The 24,515-nt window shown below is 43.3% G+C and overlaps 1 protein-coding gene across 3 annotated transcripts in view; it reads left to right on the top strand.

The window, feature by feature from the left end:
- Positions 1–24,515, top strand: part of DLL3 (delta like canonical Notch ligand 3) — a 125,329-nt gene that overhangs the window by 40,975 nt on the left and 59,839 nt on the right. For all 3 annotated transcript variants that reach the window (XM_073549011.1, XM_073549012.1, XM_073549010.1), the window contains one exon: positions 2,445–2,702. In XM_073549011.1, the coding sequence (XP_073405112.1) occupies positions 2,445–2,702 (258 nt within the window). The remainder of the gene's footprint in view (positions 1–2,444; positions 2,703–24,515) is intronic.

Raw genomic sequence — 24,515 nt, 5'->3', positions numbered from 1 at the left:
CAAGAAAAATAACAATTAAAAGAAGCCTCACCTCGCCTCGTAAACAAAAGTGTCCAATATATAAAAAATATTTTTATGTAATAGGGAACAAACTTTATAATGTATTGTAGTGGTCATTTGTGGTTATAAAAAATGTGAAAAACACACACATTTTCCATTTGTTTTCCCATTGATGTGGAAAAAATAGAGAACATGAAAATAACATAAAAAATTACGCACAATACAGTGGGTACGGAAAGTATTCAGACCCCTTTAAATTTTTTCACTCTTTGTTTCATTGCAGCCATTTGGTAAATTCATAAAAAGTTCATTTTTTCTTATTAATGTACACTCTGCACCCCATCTTGACTGAAAAAAAAAACCCAAATGTATAAATTCCTGCAAATTTATTAAAACAGAAAACTGAAATATCACATGGCCATAAGTAATCAGACCCTTTGCTTGGGAATGATGCAACAAGTCATTTTGGGAATGATGCAACAAGTTTTTCACATCTGGATTTGGGGATCCTCTGCCATTCTTCCCTGCAGATCCATGGTGAACGTTGGTGGACAGCCATTTTCAGGTCTCTCCTGAGATGCTCAAATGGGTTTAGGTCAGGGCTCTGGCTGGGCCAATCAAGAATGGTCACAGATTTGTTTTGAAACCACACCTTTGTTATTTTAGCTGTGTGCTTAGGGTGATTGTACTTGGCCGCATTCATGTTTCCTTCAATTGCAACTAGTCATCCTGTCCCTGCAGCTGAAAAACACCCTCATAGCATGATGCTGCCACCACCATGTTTCACTGTTGGGATTGTATTGGGCAGGTGATGAGCAGTGCCTGGTTTTCTCCATAAATACCGCTTAGAATTATCACCAAAAAGTTCTATCTTCGTCTCATCAGACCAGAGAATCGTCTCATTGTCTGGGAGTCCTTCATGTGTGTTTTTTAGAAAACTATGCGGGCTTTCATATGTCTGGCACTGAGGAGAGGCTTCAGTCGGGCCACTCTGCCATAAAAACCCGACTGGTGGAGGACTGCAGTGATAGTTGACTTCGTGGAACTTTCTCCCATCTCCCTACTGCATCTCTGGAACTTGGCCACAGTGATCCTGGAGTTCTTCTTTACCTCACTCATCAAGCCTCTTCTCCCATGATTGCTCAGTTTGGCTGGACAGCCAGGTCTAGGAAGACATCTGGTGGTCTCAAACTTCTTCCATTTAAGGATTATGGAGGCCACTGTGCTCTTAGGAACCTTGAGTACCGCATACTTTTTTTTTTTTTATAACCTTGGCCAGATCTATACCTTGCCACAATTCTGTCTCTGAGCTCCTTGGCCAGTTCCTTTGACCTCATGATTCTCCTTTGGTCTGATATGCACTGTGAGCTGTGAGGTCTTATATAGACAGGTGTGTGCCTTTACAAATCAAGTCCTATCAGTTTAATTAAACACAGCTGGACTCCAATGAAGGAGTAGAACCATATCAAGGAGGGTAACAAGGAAATGGACAGCATGTGACTTAGATATGAGTGTCTGAGGAAAGGGTCTGAATACTTATGAGTTATGACCATGTGATATTTCAGCTTTTCTTTTTTAATAAATTTGCAAAAATTTCTACATTTCTGCTTTTTTTCAGTCAAGATGAGGTGCAGAGTGTACATTAATGAGAAAAAAATGATTTTTTTGAATTTACCAAATGGCTGCAATGAAACAAATAGTGAAAAATCTAAAGGGGTGTGAATACTTTCCGTACCCACTGTATATCACGAAAACAAGGAGCAAAATTGTTTGCATATTCAAAATCGAACATTTTTTATAGTTTTTGAAACTGAATAAATGAAAAAGCTCAGGTGCCCAGTCAGGTGGTAAATGGATTGATCTTGCAGTGGTAAAGAAGTAACTGTCTCTTTTTCATGAGTCAATAGTACAAATGAAAGTAAGAAACCTTGTAATATTTCTTATCAAACAAATCTGCTCCTTTCTCCTCCTGGTCTGAACATTTAGTCACAAAATTCTCAATTCTTGGGTACAATGTGTCTTCAGTGAAAACGGATATTTCTGTTACTGAGATAGGAGAAGACAGTTTCTTCTCATAAATTTCTATGGAACTAGCATCGGAATGTCTGTATCAGCCTCTGGCTCATCCCTCTCCATAGAAATTTATGAGCACCAACTGTTATCTCTTATTTCAGTACTCGAAAAATCTTTCTTCACTGAATACAGATTTCAGCCATGAGTTGGTAGTGAAAGATAAGTCAAGGAGGAGAAAGAAGCAGATTTCTCTGATAGCAAAAATTATTATTTTTTTCTTTTTTTTATCATCTAAAATTTCCTTTTTAGGGTACTGTTTTCTTAGATGTCGTCATCGATGAATATGTGTGTACTGTACTTTTTAGAGCACAGCAGTAATTTAAATATTCAAAATTCACCCTACAGAAATATGAATTTTCCATTTCTTGCAGAAAACCCCAATAATCTCCTCAGCCGTCTGGCCACTCGTAGACGCCTATCTGTCGGCGAAGACTGGTCTCAGGACATACACCTCGGGCAGCAGAGTGAATTACGTTACTCCTATCATGTCACATGTGACGAGCATTACTATGGTGACAGCTGTTCTGACTACTGCCGACCCCGGGATGACACTTTCGGACATTATGTTTGTGACCAAGAGGGAACGCGGTTATGCCTGAATGGCTGGAAGGGAGAATACTGTGCTGAGCGTGAGTATCTCTGAATACCCACTCCAACTCTTTGTGCCTTTTTTTGTCCTTTTCTTCTTATATCTACTTTACACATGACATAAATGTCAAAAGTCCTAAATACAGATTAAAATAATGGTCTCAATTCACATTAGACTAAAGTTGGCTGAAGCCGCCGATATTAATGGATTTGGCCAATGGGCTAATATGTATGGGGCAGCAGCCCATGGATGGTCAGGGGATATAACAATCGCACATGTCTAATTTTGGACTGACGATGGCACTGTTCTACCTAAGATAAGCCACCATCAGTTAGTTAGTCGCTTTCTCATACAAAATACAGGAGCGCTAGGACGAACTAGAAAACTTCTGAATGTGAGGGTCGACCGAACTCACCGAAATCGGCAGACTGTCTAAGGTGTATGTGAGTCTCCTGACTCTCACCCTAGAGATGATTTTGAAGGCCAGAAGGATCAGCAGATTGGTTTGATTTTCAATGGTCGAGTGTTTTGTTCTCCAGGTAATAAGATGTTGCCAGAGGAGTCTGGCAGTGGCTCTTTCTAAAAGAACACAGAGCCTGGTGTTCCTGTCTATAGCGGAGGCGGAGAGCTGTCTAATGCCTCAATACATCCCAACAAGCCCGATAGAGGAGAAGGTGCTAAGTGTTTATCTGATCCCTTTATAAGGAAAACATTAGAATGCTGCCAAAAAGTGTCCACATAATAGTGCCTTAATTGTATTAATATCATACATAAATGACAGTGCCATATAGTGCCCAAATAACCAACCAACTGACCTTTAGGTGCAGGCATGGCATGCTAACCATGGTGGGTTTTTTGTGCTAAATTTCAATATCCTAGCTGCATGCTAAACCCTTCAAAAGTGTCGGCAAATTGATCAGACCCATTGGTTTCAACACCCCTGAATATAAATGTGCTTTTTTTAAAAATCGCATAAGTCAAAGTAGTTCTTTTCCCCTATAATATGGTCCTACATCTTCATGTATCTGAAGAAAAAAGGCAGCCAGCATCAAAGATAAAACTTCCATTTTTCTCCCGTTTCTCAAAATCATGGTCCATCATAAACAATAAGACATCTATCTTTTAGACGCCCATACGGCCAATAGTCATTGAGAGACGGGAACTGATGTAAATTTTTGCTCTCAAAATTAAAAATGATAATAGGAGCGCTCCATAGTGTACTCCTGTACAATCATAAAATTCTGAAAAAAGGGAAAAATAAATCATCTCACCTTTTAGAGTTATTCAAAGGATGGCAAAACTCTCTGTTGCAGATTAGGTTTGGTTGCCCCGGAGCATCCGTTGGCGCTCCACTGGCAGAACCAGGCAAACTACAAGCCCTAATTTGGAATATAATCAATTCACATGTGACAGTTACAGTTTCACTTAGGCGCTGCTGACAATTAAAAAAAAAAAAAAAAATGGTCCGATAATGGAGCTTTATTGTACAATACAATGCGTTTCAGACTCTTTCTTACGTATAAAGAAAGGGCACACCCCCAACATTGTAATGAATCTTCTGCATAGAAATGTCAATTTTTACAAAAATATATAAGAAACAAATAAACACACTACTGTGCAAAAGTTTTAGGCAGGTATAGATAAAATGCTGCAAAGTCAGAATGCTTTTAAAAATGGAAGTGTTAAGTTTATTTTTTTATCAATAAACAAAACAAAAAGTGAATGAAGAAAAATGAAAACTAAATCACACCAATATGTAGTGACCGCCCTTCAGCTTCAAAATAGCATCTATTCTTCTAGATTCAGATTTGTAAGATTATAGTCAGGCGTATGAATAACCAATTATTGCAAATGAGTGATAATGATCATCATTTTCATGGGTAGGTTGAAAGACCAAGCTCTGCTATAAAGGTGAGGTTATGGAAGACAGTTTCATGTCACAAGTCACACACCATGGCAAGACTGAGCATAGCAACAAGATACAGGGTAGTTATACTGCATCAGGAGGTCTCTCTCAAGCAAAAATTTCAAAGCAGTCTGTGGTTTCAAGATATGCTGTTCAAGCTATTTTGAAGAAGCATCAAGAAATATGCAACAATGAGGATAGTAGATACAGCGATTGGCCAAGTAAGGCAGATGAAAGACACATAATGCTTACATCCCTTCTAAATTAGAAAATGACCAGCAGTGCCATCAGCTCTGACCAGGCAGCTACCACTGGGACCCAGATATACATATCTAATGTTTTGAGAAGTCATCTTTATGGAAAAATTGTGGCCAAAAAGCCATACCCACCAGATGGAAACAAGGCTAAATGTCTCAGGGAGGACCCTGTTTGGCCCCAAATCTATTCTACAGCAGGACAATGACCCCAAACATACAGCTAATGTCATTAAGAATTTGTGCAGTTTTTTTATGGAACTCAGCAGGAGGTTGTTCCAAAACATCTTGAACTAACTACAGATCATCTGTGGATGTCGGATTGTGAAAATCCTTTGGTCTCTTCATGAAATCCCAGACAGACTCAATGATGTTGAGATCAGGGCTCTATGTATTCGTATAATCACTTTCAGGACTCATTTTTCTTCTTCATGCTGAAGATAGTTTTTAATGACATTAGCTGTATGTGTTAGGAGTGGCGGAAGGCACTAAATAAAAAATATGAATAAAGTGCCTTCGCCGCTCGGGGTCCACCGTGCGGAGGATGGAAAATCTGCAGCTAGTAGATGCAGAGCACTATGGCGGTAATGTGCACAGGGTTTAACTGCACCCAATGTGCACTGAAGCAAGCTCTGTTACACTCACAGAGCTGCAGGCAAAAGCATACACAAAACGCTGAGTCTGTTCAGGGTCACAGAGCCTCAGCGATGCAGACACGGTATTCAGGGTCACAGGAGTAGCCTTAAACAACAGGACTACTCCGTCTAGACCTACCGTTAAATAAGGTGCGTGGCGTCGCAACAGCGGACGCCGAGATAAGCTGCAACTGCAGCGCGGCAAGAACTGAGCCGCAGGTAAAGCGCTGCAATAACACTGTCGCAATGCAGATGCTAGGCTGCTAAGCAAGATGGAGCTAGGCGCGCTGGCGCTACTACCGGCAGGAACCAATCACTCACACAAACATATTATCAGAGGGAAGGGGTTTCTTAATAAGTCAGTCACCAGTCCAAGCATCCATCATCAAACATACAGCAGCAAGTATGAAAAATACTAGCGCATGGCGGAACAGCCATGCACGCTTTTTATACCAAACGGGATCTTCCGGAAATCTCCAAGGCTCCAAGAGGAGCGAATAGGAATTGACACAGGACCTGAGAACCTGACTCCCGAACTCCAATGGGAGTTCGTCCCATGAGCATGCTCAGTTAAGGGAACAAAGGACTTAGCCTCTGGAAAGAGAGGCCGCAAGGCACTCTCCTCTGCAATCTCCTCTGCAGCAGATGAAGCGCAGGAGACTGCAGAATGTAAGGGTCTAGATTTCAACATAGGAGAGGTAGAAATCTGACTCCAAACATTACCTCCCCTCCTAGGGCCCCCTCCTCCCTGAGCCTTCCTGACCATGAACCTGTGCCCTACAGTGGCATAAGGCTCAAACTCGTCCGAAGGCGAGCTTGGTGTCCTGGTAGGTGTTACCGTAAACTGGGACACTTGGAAGGCATCAGTGGAGGCAAGATCACCTGGTTTCAGTAGGGACACGTGGGAGACCACAGGAGCGGGCGAAGCAACCGAACGCCGCCGTGAGTCAGCGACCGTTACCACTCCGCCTAGGAAGGCTGTCCTGAGCAAATAAGGTGCAAGCCTGGATACATTTTTTGATGTCCCGAGCCCTATGGGGCCACCAATACACTCCGGCCAATAGCTTCGATATTTGCATGTAACCCCGATGGTGGGGCGCATTGGACGCATGTGCCCAGGCGAGAACCTGAGCCCTAAGATGAGGAGGGACAAAGGTCTCGATACCCGGTTCAGACTCCGACCATTGCGGGGAGCTGGCTTCCGGAGAAACCGCACATACACGGTGACAACCGCAAATGGATTCCTGGTCCGAGTCCGTATTAAGATTGGTACGAGACACCTCCATGGGCTCAGGGGGTAGAACCTACAGCTCAGACAGCTCAAGAGGTTCAAAAAATTTAGGAGCCGAAACAGCTCTTCACTTGGAGCGAGCCCGCTCCATACCGCGCTCCGAAAAATGGAGGTCGATACGTGAGGAGACGGAAATTAACTCCTCCAAGCTGGTGGGGATCTCTCTAGTGGAGAGAGCATCCTTCACGTGCTCTGCTAGACCTCGCCAAAAAACGGGGATAAGGGCTTTGTCGGACCACTCCAACTCGGACGCCAGTGTCCGAAAACGGACGACATACTGGCTAACCGAAAGTGACCCCTGAGTAAGGGCGAGAAGTTGCAGAGACGTATCGTGCGTGACCCGTGGACCGAGAAATACTTGCTTGATGGCTGTTAGCAAGTTGGCCGCGGTCCGAATCTCGAGGTCACCACGTTCCCATAAAGGCGTAGCCCATTCCAAGGCCTTGCCCAACAGTAGGGAGATAATAAAGGCCCCCTTAGTCTGCTCTGTATTAAATTGCGCAGCCAGCATCTCCAGGTGCATTGAGCACCGGCTGTTGAAACCCCTGCAGGAGGCGCCATCGCTACAGTATTTTTTGGGCAACTGGAGGCGGGTAACTGTCGGCGCAAGGGCGGACATGGACATACGCCCTACCGCATCTGTGAGTGCCTGAACAGCAGCATCCGTGGCCTGCGCAGCTGCGAGAGCTCTCTCAAGGGTAGTCAAGCGAGCCTCGAGCTGTCGCACACACTGTAAAAGTTGCTGCTGGTCTGCCATCTCTAGCCAGACCCTGGCGCTAGTATTATGTTAGGAGTGGCGGAAGGCACTAAATAAAAAATATGAATAAAGTGCCTTCGCCGCTCGGGGTCCACCGTGCGGAGGATGGAAAATCCGCAGCTAGTAGATGCAGAGCACTATGGCGGTAATGTGCACAGGGTTTAACTGCACCCAATGTGCACTGAAGCAAGCCCCGTTATAGGCTGCTGAGCAAGATGGAGCTATGCGCGCTGGCACTACTACTGGCAGGAACCAATCACTCACACAAACGTATTATGAGAGGGAAGGGGTTTCTTAATAAGTCATTCTCCAGTCCAAGCATTCATCATCAAACTTACAGCAGCAAGTATGAAAAATACTAGCGCATGGCGGAACAGCCATGTGCGCTTTTTATACCAAATGGGACCTTCCGGAAATCTCCACGGCTCCAAGAGGAACCAATAGGATTTGACACAGGACATGAGCACCTGACTCCGGAACTCCAATGGGAGTTCGTCCCATGAGCATGCTCAGTTAAGGGAACAAAGGACTTAGCCTCTGGAGAGAGTTGCTGCAAGGCACTCTCCTCTGCAATCTCCTCTGCAGCAGATGAAGCGCAGGAGACTGCAGAATGTAAGGGTCTAGATTTCAACATAGGAGAGGTAGAAATCTGACTCCTAACAGTATGTTTGCGTTCAACATCAACAGAAGATCTGTAGTTAGTTCACTAAAATGTTTTGGGACAGCCTCGCTGCCTAGTTCCATAAAAAAACTGCACCAATTCTTAATGACATTGGCTGTATGTTTGGGGTGGTTGTGCAGCTGCAGAATAAATTTGGAGCCAATCAGATGCCTCCCTGATGGTAATACATGATGGATAAGTATCTGACTCTATGGCTACGGTCACACTATCAGTATTTGACATCAGTATTTGTAAGCCATACCAGGAGTGGGTCAAAAATGCAGAAGTAATGTGATTATATTATACTTTTTCTCTGATTGTTTCTCACCTGGTTTTGGCTTACAAATACTAATGTAAAATACTGACCAAATACTGACAGTGTGACCGTAGCCTATTACTGGTCATTGAGAACACAATTAATTCTGACAAAATCCCCAACTGTATTTGCTGAAATGCAGCCCCAATCTTGCAGGGACCCTCCACTGTGCTTCACTGCTGCCTGCAGACGACACTTGTTATTGTAGCACTTTCCAGCCCTTCAGTGAACAAACTGCCTTCTGTTACAGCTAAATATTGACTTATCAGTCCAGAGCACCTGCTGCTATTTTTCTGCACCCCAGCTCGATTTTCATACATATTTGAGTCAACTGACCTTATTTCCATATTGAAAGGTAAGACTTTGGTCCATAATTTTTCTCTGACAACCACTTCTAGCCAGACTTCTCCTAATGGGTGTAGCTGGGTCCCACTGGTTGCTGCCAGTTCTGACCTGATGGCACTGCTGGAAAAATTCTGAATTTGAAGGAACGTACCATAAGCATGTTGTGCCTTTCATCTTCTGCACCAAGTTTCCTAGATGAAGGAATTGAGGGTAAACTGATTAAATTTGCTGATGACACAAAGCTAGGAGGGATAGCTAATACTAGAGAAGAGAGAGAGAGGATTCAAAAAGATTTAAATAAACTGGAGAAGTGGGCAGCAACTAACAGAATGGTTTTTAACAGGGAGAAATGCAAAGTACTACATCTGGGCAATAAAAATGAAAAAAGCATATATAGAATGGGAGGAATAGGGCTAAGTGACAGCACATGTAAAAAAGACTTGGGTATACTAATAGATCACAGACTGAATATGAGTCAACAGTGTGATGCAGCAGCAAAAAAGGCAAATGCAATTCTAGGATGTATTAACAGAAGCATACAGTCTAGATCACGTGAAGTCATTATTTCCCTCTACTCCTCTTTGGTCAGACCTCATCTGGAATATTGTGTCCAATTTTGGGCACCACATTTTAAAAAAGACATCAACAAACTGGAGCAAGTTCAGAAAAGAGCGACCAGAATGGTGACCGGTCTGCAAACCCTGTCTTATGAGGAAAGGTTGCAGGATTTGGGAATGTTTAGTTTGCAAAAGAGAAGACTGAGAGGAGACTTAATAGCTGTCTACAAATATCTAAAGGGCTGTCACATTGTAGAAGGATCAACTTTATTCTCATTTGCACAAGGAAAGACTAGAAGCAATGGGATGAAGCTGAATGGGAGGAGACACAGATTAGATATTAGAAAAAACTTTTTGACAGTTAGAGTGATCAATGAGTGGAACAGGCTGCCACGAGAAGTGGTGAGTTCTCCTTCAATGGAAGTCTTCAAACAGAGGCTGGACAGACATCTAACTGGGATGATTTAGCGAATCCTGCTTTGAGCAGGGGGTTGGACCAGATGGCCCAGGAGGTCCCTTCCAACTCTACGATTCTATGATTCTATGATTCCTTGGCCAACCTCTGTGTCTATGATCCTCACCACTACCTATTTCTTGGTGCTTCTTCAAAAGAGCTTGAAGAGCACATCTTTAAAACCCGGTCAGCTTTGAAATCCCTGCATGGGATGATGCAGTATAACTACCTTATGTCTTGTGGATATACTTAATCTTGCCATGGTGTCTTACCTGTAACATGAAACTGTCTTCCACATCCTCACCTTTGTAGCAGAGTTTGGATGTTTGTCACTCAGTCTTAAGCCTCCTACACAGCTATTTCTGTTTCTATTTATGACTGTGTTTCAACGTACATATGAAACGATGATCATTAGCACCTGTTTGATATAATCCTACAAAATACATGAGTTTGTGAAAATGCACCTAGAGAAATTGATCCTGTTTTGATGACAAAGGGCGGTCACACCAAATATTGATGTAATTTAGATTCTTTTTTAGCTCATTCACTTTGAATTTTGTTAACTGATAAAAACAATTAACACTTCTATTTTTTAAAGCAGCGTTCTTCCACACCTGCCTAAAACTACACCACAATAGTATAATGAGTTTTTAAGTTTTTTTGGGGGGGTTGTTGTTCTACCACAGATAAGGCCTGGACTACACTGCAACTTTTTTTTAATGTAACTGATTTATTTTTACTAGTAAGTGACAGCTGCAGTCCTCGCAATTGATTTTTTTGTAGTACTCCTGATTGATTTTGACTATTTAGCTAACAGCTGCAGTCCATGCAATTGAATGCAACTTTTTGGACTCTTGCTGCAGCTAAATAGTCAAAATCAATCAGAAGTGCTACAAAAAATCACAGTGAAGCCCTCACCTTCTACTCATATACTTTTGCCTCAATCCTACAGAAATAGGGCCTTTATCCATTATCAATGGCTATATTGTATATAACCACAAACCTTTATTTTTACAGCATATATGACGCCTGTATCACATTATAAATGCCCCTTCTCTTCCTCATACATCTAAGTTTGTCACCTAAAGCAATGATGATCTTATATAATCCTATAGATTGCAAGCACAAAAGCTCCGTGCACGCGACCAGCTGTGCATCGCGGAACCTGGAGCATTTCTATGAATGTAAATCATGTCTTCAGATAATTGCCCCAAGCTTAAACCCTCGCTTGGACTTTTCACACTGACTTTTCTCTCCAAAATGAGTCCCAATTATCTGTGTCGCTTATTATGGGCCTGAATAAGCAAACAGGCATCACGGGAAGTCCCGCGGTGCTCCCATTTCATGAGGACACGGTCAGCCAGAGAACTCTACGAATATAGCGCAACTTTTTGTGACTCAATGACTCTGTAAATCTTCTGCATCTTCCTTGCTGTTTACTCATTTCTGGCTTCTGCCATCACTTCCACAATATTCTTCTAAGCTAAACACATTGGATAGGGTAGATAAAAGACGAGAGGAGTTGGTCTGAGCACAAAGACCTAAAAGCAGCATATGGTGACTGGTTATGGGCCGTGCACCGTGCCAGACGGTCATCAAGGTAAATAGGAGTGTGTAGGGGGTTGGGGACATGTGGTTTTAACCAGATTTCATTGTGAGTAGCGAAGACAGATTAATAGCCCCCTCCTCGTTGGTCCCCACTCCCCAATTGTTCCGCGCACAATAGAGACAGGCGGCGTGCATTAAGCACCCTCCATCCCCCCTTGGGCAGGTGCTGTTTGTGTATGGGGCTGATATCTGCAGTTACAACATCTCATCTGTCTGCCACTCAGCAGCCATAGAGAAAAAACTCTTAATAGCGCAGGGGGGACTGATGAGGGACGATGTGATACAATGAGGGGCTGATGAGAGCTCAGGCTTCTGCCGCACATAATAAATGCAACTCTTGTTAACACATGCTAATAATGCACATTTGCTCCTCCAAACTCGTGATGATACAAATGCAGGTTATTCTGATTATTAATTTTTTTTCAGCAATGGTGAAAATAAGCAAAAGTGTAAAAAAATAGAATAGTAAAAAAAAAATAAAAATAAAAAATTGAGATCAGATGGAAGCAACCGTGCAAGAAAAAAGTCTTGTATTCCACAGATGTCTCTTTCCCCCTTTTAGCTCTGAAGCAACTTAATGTGATGGGTCTAAAAGCAGATGTAGCTGTCAAGAGGCCATTAATGAGAAGCCAAGCACATAGGAAGAATGGTGGCACAAGGGCTGGAGAAGCCTGGATTGGAGAATAGAAGGATGGTTTTATGGACTGATGAGTCTAAATAGGAGATGGATAGAAGGAACAGAAGGAAGTATGTCCACTCACCACAGCAATGAAAGGCTTTTCACAGCGGGTCTACGACCATCAGTTGGCCGTGGTGCAAGTTAAACAATATGTAGAACATCTGGAGTTGGTCACTGATTTTTAATGAAAGGAAGCAGGAGAATTACTCGAAGAAGGCAAGATAAAGACTCAAAGCCAACTGATGTGAAGAGCAAGAGAACAGAGGTGGTGGGGGCCTCAAGTACTGATCAAATCATCCAGCTAAAGCCCCCAATACACATTACATAGCTGGCAGATATCTCGGCCGATTCTCACATACACAGGAGCGCTCACGCTCTTAGAGAACAAAAGGATCAGCAGTCTAAAATCAGACCTCGGGATTCTTAGAGGGCTATTCCCATCTTCAAGATCCTATCCCAATATGTAGTAGGTCTAATAATAACAATAATATTAGCAAATACTTCCAATTAAAAATGTAGTATAGTTTTTCTGATTCGCCATGTCTCTTTCCTCATGTGCAGGCATTGTAGGACCTTAGGTTTCCATGTTTATGACCACTAGCAACTAGATGGCACTATATCAGTGGTCATAACCATGAATACCCAAGGTCCTGCAATGCCTGCACGAGGAAAGAGACATAGCGAGTCAGAAAAACTATACTACATTTCTAATTGGAGGTATTTGCTAATATTATTATTATTACACCTTCTACATGTTGGGATAGGATCGAGGCGATAGGAATATCCCCTTTAACCCCTCTGACATTACCTGTCTAGGCCACCAATATATAGACTATTAGCTGATCCTGTTGATATCGGTTTCTACCGATGTTAATCTAATGCAGAGGTACCCAGCCTTTTTTGGTCAGAGTGCTAAACTTTGAGATTATACCACTCCCAAGGGCCACATAAAATTTGAAGGGTTATTGTGATTCAAGATATATATCAATAGTGCTACACACTGCGTTCTAAATTATTACGCAAATGCTATTTTTTCTGATTTTCTTAAAGGGTAGATGCAAATGAGTCAGTATAATGTACAAATCATCAACCGTTATAGTATAAATCCCTTTTAGACAACCCTTCCAGTGATAACAGTATTTTTGTAAAAACTAAAAAAACCTCATAATACACTGTTCAAAATTACTGTATTTTGCACAACAGAGTTCCCAACCATTTTATAGCTTGTAAAGAAGTGAAAATAGTCATTTGTAATAATTTGCAGCATTAATAGATCACATTTACTGAAATCAAAAGCTTTTTAAAATCAAAAACATCTAAACAGGTCAAATTACATGGTAACCACAGGACCCCAACTTTAATGTCACCTTCACAATTTTTGCATCCATTGAACTTGTGAGTTTTCGGATCGGTTATGCTTGAATTTCTTTCCATCATGTCAGACTCGCCTTCCAGAGCTGCTGTTTTGATGTGAGCAGCCTCCCACCCTCATAGATCATTCAAGTGATAATATGCCAAAGGTTTTCAGTAGGGCTGCGGTCAGGGGAGGATGGTAGCCACACCGCCCATAGCAGCCAATGACTCAGCACATTTTCAGCACATTGTCACCCCTAAATGGGTCCACCAGATCTCTCCCTGCGATTCCGGTCCAAAACATGACTCAGCCACCTCCTTGCTGATGCTGCAGCCTTGTTGGGGCATGGTGGCCATCCACCAACCATCCGCTGCTCCATCCATCTGGACCAACCAGGGTTACACGGCACTCATCAGTAAACAAGGCGGTTTTACAATTAGCCAATGCAAGCATTTCTGCTTGTGAGCACTGTTTAGGGGTGGCCGAATAGTAGGTATATGCACAACCAAGGGCGGATTAAAAGGAGCCAGAGCCCCAGGCAGTTTAGAAGGCGTGCCCCCCCCAGGTTCCGGATGTATCACATGACATGTCACATGATTCCCTTTGATAGATTATGTGATAGGTCATGTGAGTAACACAGGTTCACTGCTGTGCCGCGCAAATTTTTCCCTTATGTACAGCACTATACATAACATAGCGATACCTATATATATAAAAATGAGTGTATGTGTGTGTGTCGACGATGATGTCATAATGGTTGCCATGGCGACGATGATGTCATAATAGGTTGCCATAGCGACGATGATGTCATAAAGGTTGCCATGGCAAAGATGATGTCATAATGGTTGCCATGCTGATGATGTAATAATGGTTGCCATGGTGAGGATGTCATAATAGGTTGCCTTGGCGACGATGATGTCATTATAGGTTGCCATGGCGACAATGATGTCAGAATGATTGCAACCTATTATGACATCACAGTCACCATGGCAGGGGACTATGGGATGGAGGATATGTATGATGTTATATGAGCATGGGACTATGGGATGGAGTATATGTATGATTGGTATATGGGCACGGTACTATGGGATGGCGGATATGTATGATGGTATATGGGCACGGGACTATGGGATGGAGGATATGTATGATGGGTATATGGGCACTGGACTATGGGATGGAGGATGTGTGATGGGTATATGGGCACGGGACTATGGGATGGAGGATATGTATGATGGGTATATGGGCACGGGACTATGGGATGGAGGATATGTATGATGGGTATATGGGCACTGGACTATAGGATGGAGGATAATCATTATAATTTGTTATAACTAACCACAGTTAGTTACTATGCCTGGGTAATGTCAGGCTCTTCAGCTAGTCTATATATATAAAAACGTGTGTATCGATGATGATGTCATAATGGTTGCCATGGTAACGATGATGTCATAATAGGTTGCCATGGTGACGGTGGTGACGATGATGTCATAATAGGTTGCCATAGCGACGATGATGTCATTATAGGTTGCCATGGCGACAATGATGTCATTATAGGTTGCCATGGCGATGATGATGTCAGAATGGTTGCAACCTATTATGACATCACAGTCACCATGGCACGGGACTATGGGATGGAGGATGTGTGATGGGTATATGGGCACGAGACTATGGGATGGAGGATAATCATTATAATTTGTTACAACTAACCACAGTTAGGTACTATGCCCCATTGTTTTTCTTGTGAAATTCTCAATAAGTTTGATGTGTCACATGACACTCTTCCCATTGGAAAAACTAAAGTTGGATCCAAAATGGCTGCCATAGTCACCACCCATCTTGAAAAGTTTTCCCCCTTCCATATACTAATGTGCCTCAAACAGGAAGTTGATATCACCAACCATTCCCATTTTATTTAGGTGTATACATGTACATGGCCCACCCTGTAGTATGAGCCCTCACATAGATTTCTGTATACAGTACGAGCCCACACATAGCCTCCTATATACAGTATGATCCCTCACATAGCCCTCTATACAGTGGGGAAAAAAGGTATTTAGTCAGCCACCAATTGTGCAAGTTCTCCCACTTAAAAAGATGAGAGAGGCCTGTAATTGACATCATAGGTAGACCACAACTATGAGAGTCAAAATTGAGAAAACATATCCAGAAAATCACCTTGTCTGATTTGGCAAGATTTATTTTGCAAATTATGGTTGAAAATAAGTATTTGGTCATTAACAAAAATTCATCTCAATACTTTGTTATATATCCTTTGTTGACAATGACAGAGGTCAAATGTTTTCTGTAAGTCTTCACAAGGTTGGCACACATTGTTGGTGGTTATGTTGGCCCATTCCTCCATGCAGATCTCCTCTAGAGCAGTGAGGTTTTGGGCCTGTCGCTGGGCAACACAGACTTTCATTTCCCTCCAAAGGTTTTCTATGGGGTTGAGATTTGGAGACTGGCTAGGCCATTCCAGTACCTTCATATGCTTCTTATGAAGCCACTCCTTCATTGCCCTGGTGGTGTGCTTGGGATCACTATCATGCTGAAAGACCCATCCATGTTTCATCTTCAATGCCCTTGCTGATGGAAGGAGGTTTGCACTCAAAATCTCATGATACATGGGCCTATTCATTATTTCACATACACAAAGTCGTCTTGGTCCCTTTGCAGAGAAACAGCCCTAAAGCATGACGTTGCCACCCCCATGCTTCACAGTAGGTATGGTGTTCATTGGATGCAACTCAGCCATTCTGTCTCCTCCAAACATGACAAGTTTTTGTTTCTACCTAACAGTTCTATCAGACCATATGACATTTTCCCAGTACTCTTCTGGATAATCTAAATTCTCTCTAGCAAACTTCAGACGGTCCGGACATGTACTGGCTTAAGCAGGGGGACACATCTGGCACTGCAGGATCTGAGTCTCTGGCGGCATAGTGTGTTACTGATGGTAGCCTTTGTTATGGTGGTCCCAACTCTATGCAGGTCATTCACTATGTCCCCCCTCCTCATGTGGTTCTGGGATTTTTGCTCACCGTTCTTGTGATCATTTTGACCCCCACGGGGTGAGACCTTGCGTGGAGCCCCAGATCAAGGGAGATTATCAGTGGCCTTGTATGTCTTCCATTTTCTTATTATTGCTCCCACAGTTGATTTCATCACACCAAGCTGCTTGCATATTGCAGATTCAGTTTTCCCCAGCCTGGTGCCGGGCTACAATTTTGTTTCTGGTGTCCTTCGACAGCTCTTTGGTCTTCACCATAGTGGAGTTTGGAGTGTGACTGTTTGAGGATGTGGACAGGTGTCTTTTATACTGATAACAAGTTCAAACAGGTGCCATTACTACAGGTAATGAGGGGAGGACAGAGGAGCCTATTAACCCCTTAAGCCCCAAGGGTGGTTTGCACGTTCATGACCGGGCCAATTTTTATAATTCTAACCACTGTCCCTTTAAGAGGTAATAACTCTGAAACGCTTCCATGGATCCTGGTTATTCTGACACAGTTTTCTCGTGACATATTGTACTTCATGTTAGTGGTAAAGTTTCATTTAAATAATTTGCGTTTATTTGTGAACAAACATGGAAATTTGGCGTAAATTTCGCAATTTTCCAACTTTGAATTTTTATGCCCTTAAATCACAGTTACGGCACACAAAAAACTTGATATGTAACATTTCCCACATGTTTACTTTACATCAGCACAATTTTGGAAGTTATAAGGGTTAAAAATTGACCAGCGATTTCTCATTTTTGCCACACCATTTTATTTTAACGGACCACATCACATTTGAAGCCACTTTGAGGGGTCTATATGATACAAAATACCAAAAAGTGACACCATTCTAAAAACTGCACCCCTTAAGGTGCTCAAAACCACATTCAAGAAGTTTATTAACCCTTTAGGTGCGTCACAAGAATTTTTTGACTATTTAAAAAAAAAATGAACATCTAACTTTTTTTCACAAAAAAAATACTTCAGGTTCAATTTTTTTTATTTTACCAAGGGTAACAGGAGAAATTGGACTGCAAAATTTATTGTGCAATATGTCCTGAGTACGCTGATACCTGATATGTGGGGGGGAACCACTGTTTTGGCACATGGCTTCGCTCAGAAGGGAAGGAGCGCCGTTTGATTTTTTCAATGCAAAATTGGCTGGAATTCAGATCGGACGCCATGTCACGTTTGGAGAGCCCCTGATATATCTAAACAGTGGAAACCCCACACAAGTGACTCCATTTTGGAAACTAGACCCCACAGGGAACTTATCTAGATATATGGTGAGAACTTTGAACCCACAAGGGCTTCACAGAAGTTTATAACGTACAGCGGTACAATTAAAAAATCATATTTTTTCCACAAAAATGATCTTTTCACCTCCCATTTTTATTTTCCGAAGGGTAACAGGACCCTAAAAGTTATTGTGCAATTTGTCCTGAGTACGCTGATACCCCACATGTGGGGGTAGACCACTATTTGGGCGCATGGCAGAGCTCGGAAGCGAAGCAGCGCCATTTGACGTTTTTGGCTGGAATTGAGGTCGGACACCATGTCGCGTTTGGAGAGCCCCTGATGTACCAAAACAGTGGAAACCCCCCACAAATGACACCATTTTGTAAACTAGACCCCCCAAGGAACTTATCTAGATGTGTGATGAGCACTTTGACCCCTCCAGTGCTTCACAGAAGTTTATAACGCCCAGGCGTGAAAATAAAAAAATCGTATTTTTTCCACAAACATGATCTTTTAGTCACCAATTTTTTTATTTTCCCAAGGGTACCAGGAGAAATTGGACCCCAAAAGTTGTTGTCCAATTTGTCCTGAGCACGCTGGTACCCCATATGTGGGAGAAAACTACTGTATGGTCACACATCTGGTCTCGGAAGGGAAGTAGTGACATTTTGGAATGCAGACTTTGATGGAATGGTCTGCCGGTGTCATGTGCGTTTGGAGAGCCCCTGATGTACCTAAACTATTGAAACCCCCCCAAAAATGACCCCATTTTGGAAACTAGACCCCCCACGGAACTTATCTAGATGTGTGGTGAGCACTTTGAACCCCCAAGTGCTTCACAGAAGTTTATAAACGCCCGGGCGTGAAAATAAAAAAATCATTTTTTTCAACAAGAATTATATTTTTGCCCCCGATTTTTTATTTTCCTAAGGGTAACAGGAGAAATTGGACCCCAAAAGTTGTTTTGCAATGTACTGAGTAGGCTGATACCCCATATGTGGGGGTAAAACACTGTTTGGGCGCATGGCAGAGCTTGGAAGGGAAGGACCACCATTTTACTTTTTCAACTCAGAATTGGCTGGAATTGAGATCAGACGCCATGTTGCATTTGGAGAGCACCTGATGTGCCCAAACAGTGGAAACCCCCAATTCTAACTCCAACCCTAACCCCAACACACCCCTAACCCTAATCTCAGCCCTAACCCTAGCCCTAACTCTAGCCCTAGCCCTAATCCTAGCCCTAACCCTAATGGGAAAATGGAAATAAATACATTTTCTTTTAATTTTATTATTTTTCCCTAACTAAGGGGGTGATAACGGGGGGGGGTTTGATTTACTATTTATGGCGGTTTTTATATTTGGCAGCTGTCGCACGCTAAAAGACGCTTTTTATTGTAAAAATAGTTTTTGCATCACCACATATTGAGAGCTATAATTTTTCCGTATTTTGACCCACCGAGTCATGTGAGGTCTTATTTTTTGCGGGACGAGTTGACATTTTTATTGGTACCATTTTCGGGCACGTGACATTTTTTGATCGCTTTTTATTCCGATTTTTGGGACGCAGAATGAACAAAAACCAGCGTTTCATGAATTTCTTTTGGGGGGGGTGCGTTTACACCTTTCCACGTGCGGCAAAATTGATAAAGCGCTTTTATTCTTCGGGTCATTATGGTTACATCGATACCTCATTTGTCTTTTTTTATGTTTTGGCGGTTTTATGCAATGAAAACAATTTTATATAAAAAATAATTATTTTTGCATCACTTCATTCTGCGAGCTATAACTTTTTTATTTTTTTGCTGATGATGCTGTATGGCAGCTCGTTTTTTGCGGGACAAGATGACGTTTTCAGCGGTACCATGGATATTTATATGCGTCTTTTTGATCGCGCGTTATTGTACTTTTTGTTCAGCGGTATGATAATAAATCATTATTTTTTGCTTCGTTTTTTATCTTTATTTTTTAAGGGGTTTGCTAAAGGGGTTAACTAATGGGACAGTTTTATAGGGCAGGTTGTTGCGGACGCGGCAATACCAAATATGTGTACTTTTATTGTTTTTGGCTTTTTTTTATTTCCAAAAAATGAATTTATTGGGGGAATATTTTTTTTTCTAATTTATATGGCGATTTTTTTTAAATTATTTTAACACTTTTTTTTTTTTTTTTTACTTTATTACATTGTCCCAGGTGGGACATCACTGTCCTGTGACAGATCGCTGATCTGTCACATCACAGATCACTGTGACAGATCAGCGATCTGTCACAGGCAGTGCAGCAGGCTTCCTCGTGCCTGCGCTTTGCAGGCACTGAGGAAGCCGGCTCTCTGCAGGCCCCCAAAGGTCCCCGTCGCCATCTTGGATTCGGGGGCCTGCAGGGAAGGAGCCCCCCGCAGCAGCGCTGCACATTGCGCTGCCGTGGGGAGCTCAGGGAAGCACGGAGGGCGCCCCCTCCGTGCCGATGCTTCCCTTTAACCCCCGGTACACCGCGATCGTGTTTGATCGCGGTGTGCAAGGGGTTAACGTGTCGGGGGCGGTCCGTGACCGCCCCTGACACATTGTGCCGGGTGTCAGCTATAATAATCAGCTGACACCCGGCCGCGATCGGCGGCGCTCACCAAGTGGGCACCGCTGATCACTATGACGTACTATTCCGCCCTGGTAATTAAGTCCCAGGGCACATGGACGGGATAGTACGTCATATGGGATTAAGGGGTTAAAGAAAAAATTACAGGTCTGTGAGAACCAGAAATCTTGCATGTTTTTAGGTGACCAAATACTTATTTTCCACCATAATTTGCAAAATAAATCTTGACAAATCAGACAAGGTGATTTTCTGGATTTGTTTTCTCATTTTGACTCTCATAGTTGTGGTCTACCTATGATGTCAATTACAGGCCTCTCTCATATTTTTAAGTGGGACAACTTGCACAATTGGTGGCTGACTAAATACCTTTTTTCCTCACTGTATATAGTATGAGTCCCCAAATAACCACTATATAAGGTAAGAGCCCCCACATAGCTTTCCATATACCGTGTGAGCCCCCACACAGATCTCTATATACAGTATGAGCTCCACATAGCCCCCTACATGCAGTATGAGTCCACACACAGCCCCCTAAATAAAGTATGAACCCTCACATAGCCCCCAATCCAAAATACAGCATGAGCCCCAAATGCCCCCTAGATATAGTATGCGCCCCAACATAGCTACCTAAATACAGTATGAACCCTCATATAGCACTCTAGATTTGGTTTGAGCAACCTCATAACTGCCTATTTAGAGTATGAACCTCAGATTCCCATATGCTGTATAAGCTCCCACATATCCATCTATATACAATGAGACCTCACATAGGTTCCTATATACAGTACAAGCCCTCACATAGGCTCCTATATACAGTACTAGCCTTCAGATAGCCCCCTATATGGTATGACCCCCGCATATAGTTCCCTGGATACAGTATGAGTTCCCACATAGCCTCCTATATACAGTATGAGCCCCTATATACAGTATGAACCTTCACATAGCCTCCTATATACAGTATGAGCCTCCAGATAGCCTCCTATATACAGAAAGAGCTCTCGCATAGGCTCATATGTATAGAGTACGAGCCCCCACATCATTCCATATGTGCAAGATGAGGCCCAATATAGCAACCTATATACAGTACGAGCCCTCACTTAGCCCATAACATATAGGCACACATTCCATACGTACAGTATATTAAAAAAAACATATACTCATCTTGCTCCAATTCCCCTAGCATTCTGCTCTGGTCCTTGAGGCTCCACTTCTACTTGTGGCTAGGGTGCACATGCTGGCGCAAGGAGTCAGCTGATGTTGTCATTTTGCTGGCACTTCAAAGCAGAGGCGACGGGATCTCCACTGGAGCTGCTCTTCAATGCTATATTGTCAGCAGAGGAGAGCCAAGAAAGTCACCTGCCGGGATATGTGCTCCACTATCTGGCCATGGGTCCCCTGGACCCTAGCCCAGATTGCCCTCGTTATAATACACCTGGGTGCACAACTGTAAGCCTCTGGAGGATCCTACACCTTGAGATTTGCAGCACTCCAGAGGCACCACCAGCTTCAGATATCTCTTTGCTGCTTTGCAGTGGTATTTGTAACGCTACTGCTGGCGCTCCTGCATGGTTTCTCCTTCCCCCTCCATTCAGGGACGCTAGTTTACTCATTGCTCCAAACACGCGACGTGGTCCCCGGTGTTCTCCTGCTACTTCCTGCTGTGTGTGCGCGCCACAGTCTGATGGCACCACTAATACGCGCGTGCCTGTGCTTCCACGTTCTTAAATATGCAGTGCGCGTGTTATGCTAAAAGCTCTCAGCCTGTTGCTGAGAGGCATTTAGCATAAGTAGGACACCTGCAAGATGCCAATGGCTGGGAGGCATCTTGTATAAAATAAAAAATTCTCTCTCCCCTAGGTAGCTACCAAGCAACATAGTGAATCATTAGTTAGTAAAGTGTGCTGCTAGTGAGTTGTAAGGTCCCCTGGCTCCGGTGTGGCCAGGGCCTAAACATTATTCCCTGGTCCCGGTGTGGCCAGTCCTGTCCCCGTAGTCCCGTTTCGGGCGTGGCAAGTCCTGTAGCTTCGTCCCATGGTCCTGGAGCGGCCAGAGCCTACACCTCGTCCCCTGGTCCTGGAGCGGCCAGGGCCTTAACCTCATGCGTTGGTCTCAGAGCGACCAGTGCCTGATCCTTGTCCCAGAGTGGCCAGCGCCTGAACCTTGTCCCCTGGTCCCGGAGTGGCCAGAGCCTGAACCTTTTCCACTGGTCCTGGAGCGGCCAGAGCCTGAACCTTATCTCCTTTTCCCGGAGCGGCCAGTGTCTCAACCTTTCCTCCTGGTCCCGGAGCGGCCAGAGCATGAACCTTGTCCCCTGGTCCCAGAGCAGCCAGAGTCTGAACCTTGTCCCCTGGTCCCTGAGCGGCCAGAGCCTGAAAATTGTCCCCTGGTTCCGGAGCGGCCAGTCCTGTTCCCGAAATCCACTGGCCCCAGTGCGTGAACACTATTCCCTTGTCCACGAGTGGCTTAACCAAAATCCTGAATCCTAGACCGGCGTGTCTGAACTAAGCCCTAAAGTAGTGTCAGCAGCTGCAGTACTGGATTCTGCCCAAGAGTGGTGCCTGGCGGCTACCTGTCGCACAAGCCTGACCTCACCACTAGAGGCTTCAGTGAATACTAAAGTAACCTGTGGCACAGTGGGTCTACAAATCCTCTGCGCCACGGTTGGGTGTAACAGTCTGCTTGACCCAGCCATGACCGCAACACTATTATAGCAGCTGCTCTCTTTATCCAATGAATTTGTCTAGCAGAACCCTTCCTCGTTATGCCTTTACCTGCACAAATCCGTCTGTGCTATTTATCAGCCACAAATCTCTTCACAGTACAATGATCACACTTAGGATTTTGTGAATTATCTAATGTTTTCATTCCTTGTACAAGGCATTGCACTATTCGGCAGCAGGGAGATCATTTTTCCTTCACATATTGCTTGAAACCTTAATAATGTGGAGCATCCTTCTTAAGTAGTTTTCCTTTACTTGGGCTCACCTGGCAAACTAATTATCACAGGTATTTGAGATTGATTTCAGTGATGCAAAGAGCCTGACACCCAAACCATCCATAAGGTTATTTAAAAAAATAAAAAATTACATCTTTATGACATTTTGAACGCAGTGTATATGCCCATAATATAATAAGAGGAGGTTCAATTTCTGTAACTTCCACTATTGTAGACAAATAGGGCCCTCGGCCCCCTATTTAGTACTCTAGAGAAAAGAAGCCTAAATGACCATACAATGAGTGCAGCTATCCCAATAGTTTGAGAGTTGTAATAGCAAAAAAAAACTCCCACGCTATAGCACCTGATAACAGCTATTGAAAATTTGTTGCTAATTTAACAGTTATAGGATATTTGTTATCATCAGATGCTATAGCGCGGGAGTTTTTTTGCTATTCCAATTTTTTTTTTTTTTTAAAACCAGTTATTTTTATTTAGGTTTCAAAAGATTTTAAACAATAAACAGTGGATATCAATATACATGTAACAATTCACATATCTTGTAGTAATACAATCAAAGCCATCCCCCCCTCCCCCCTCCCCCAATACTCCTTATGCCGGGTATACTTGAGAGTCTTAGCAATCATATCACCGCCATCCAGGCGGACCATATTTTTTCGAAAGTGCTTTCACCATGCCTTCGCCTGTAAATGCTTTCCTCGAAATGCATTACCGTACGTGTCTGAGCAATAAATTCCCTCCTAGTGGGGGGTTCCGAATCCTTCCATTTTCGTGCTATTAGTTTGCGTGCCACATACAGCAACCTCGCTATTGCCACATTGTAATGTTCTGAGACAGGTATCCCATCCACCTCCCCCAAAACACACAGCACTGGATTCCTGTCGAGCGTACATGCATAAGCTCTCTCAATTTTGTTGATAACGACCAGCCAGTATGCCACCAGCCGCGGACATGACCATAGCATGTGTAACAGTCCAGCCTGGTCTGTGCCACATCTATGGCAGCTAGAGTCTCCCCTCAAGCCCGCCTTGAATAGGACCAGCGGTGTTTTGTATGTTCTATGTATTACATATAATTGGGAGAGCCGTGCCTGCTCGCTTAGAGAGATCTTCGGGACATATTCAAGAATAGTCTCCCATTGTTCTGTTGTGAGGTTACCCACCTCCCTGTCCCATTTACTCTTTGCAGTGAGGTGATTGTCCCCCAGATAGGAGTGTAGTAGATCATGATATATGCTCGATAAAACTCCCCTCATC

This window comes from Dendrobates tinctorius, unplaced genomic scaffold, assembly GCF_039654945.1.
Source record: "Dendrobates tinctorius isolate UK_male_01 unplaced genomic scaffold, ASM3965494v1 ptg000158l, whole genome shotgun sequence".
NCBI lineage: Eukaryota > Metazoa > Chordata > Amphibia > Anura > Dendrobatidae > Dendrobates > Dendrobates tinctorius.
The sequence above is the reverse complement of the archived record's forward strand: the minus strand, read 5'-3'. Positions and strand labels throughout refer to the sequence as shown.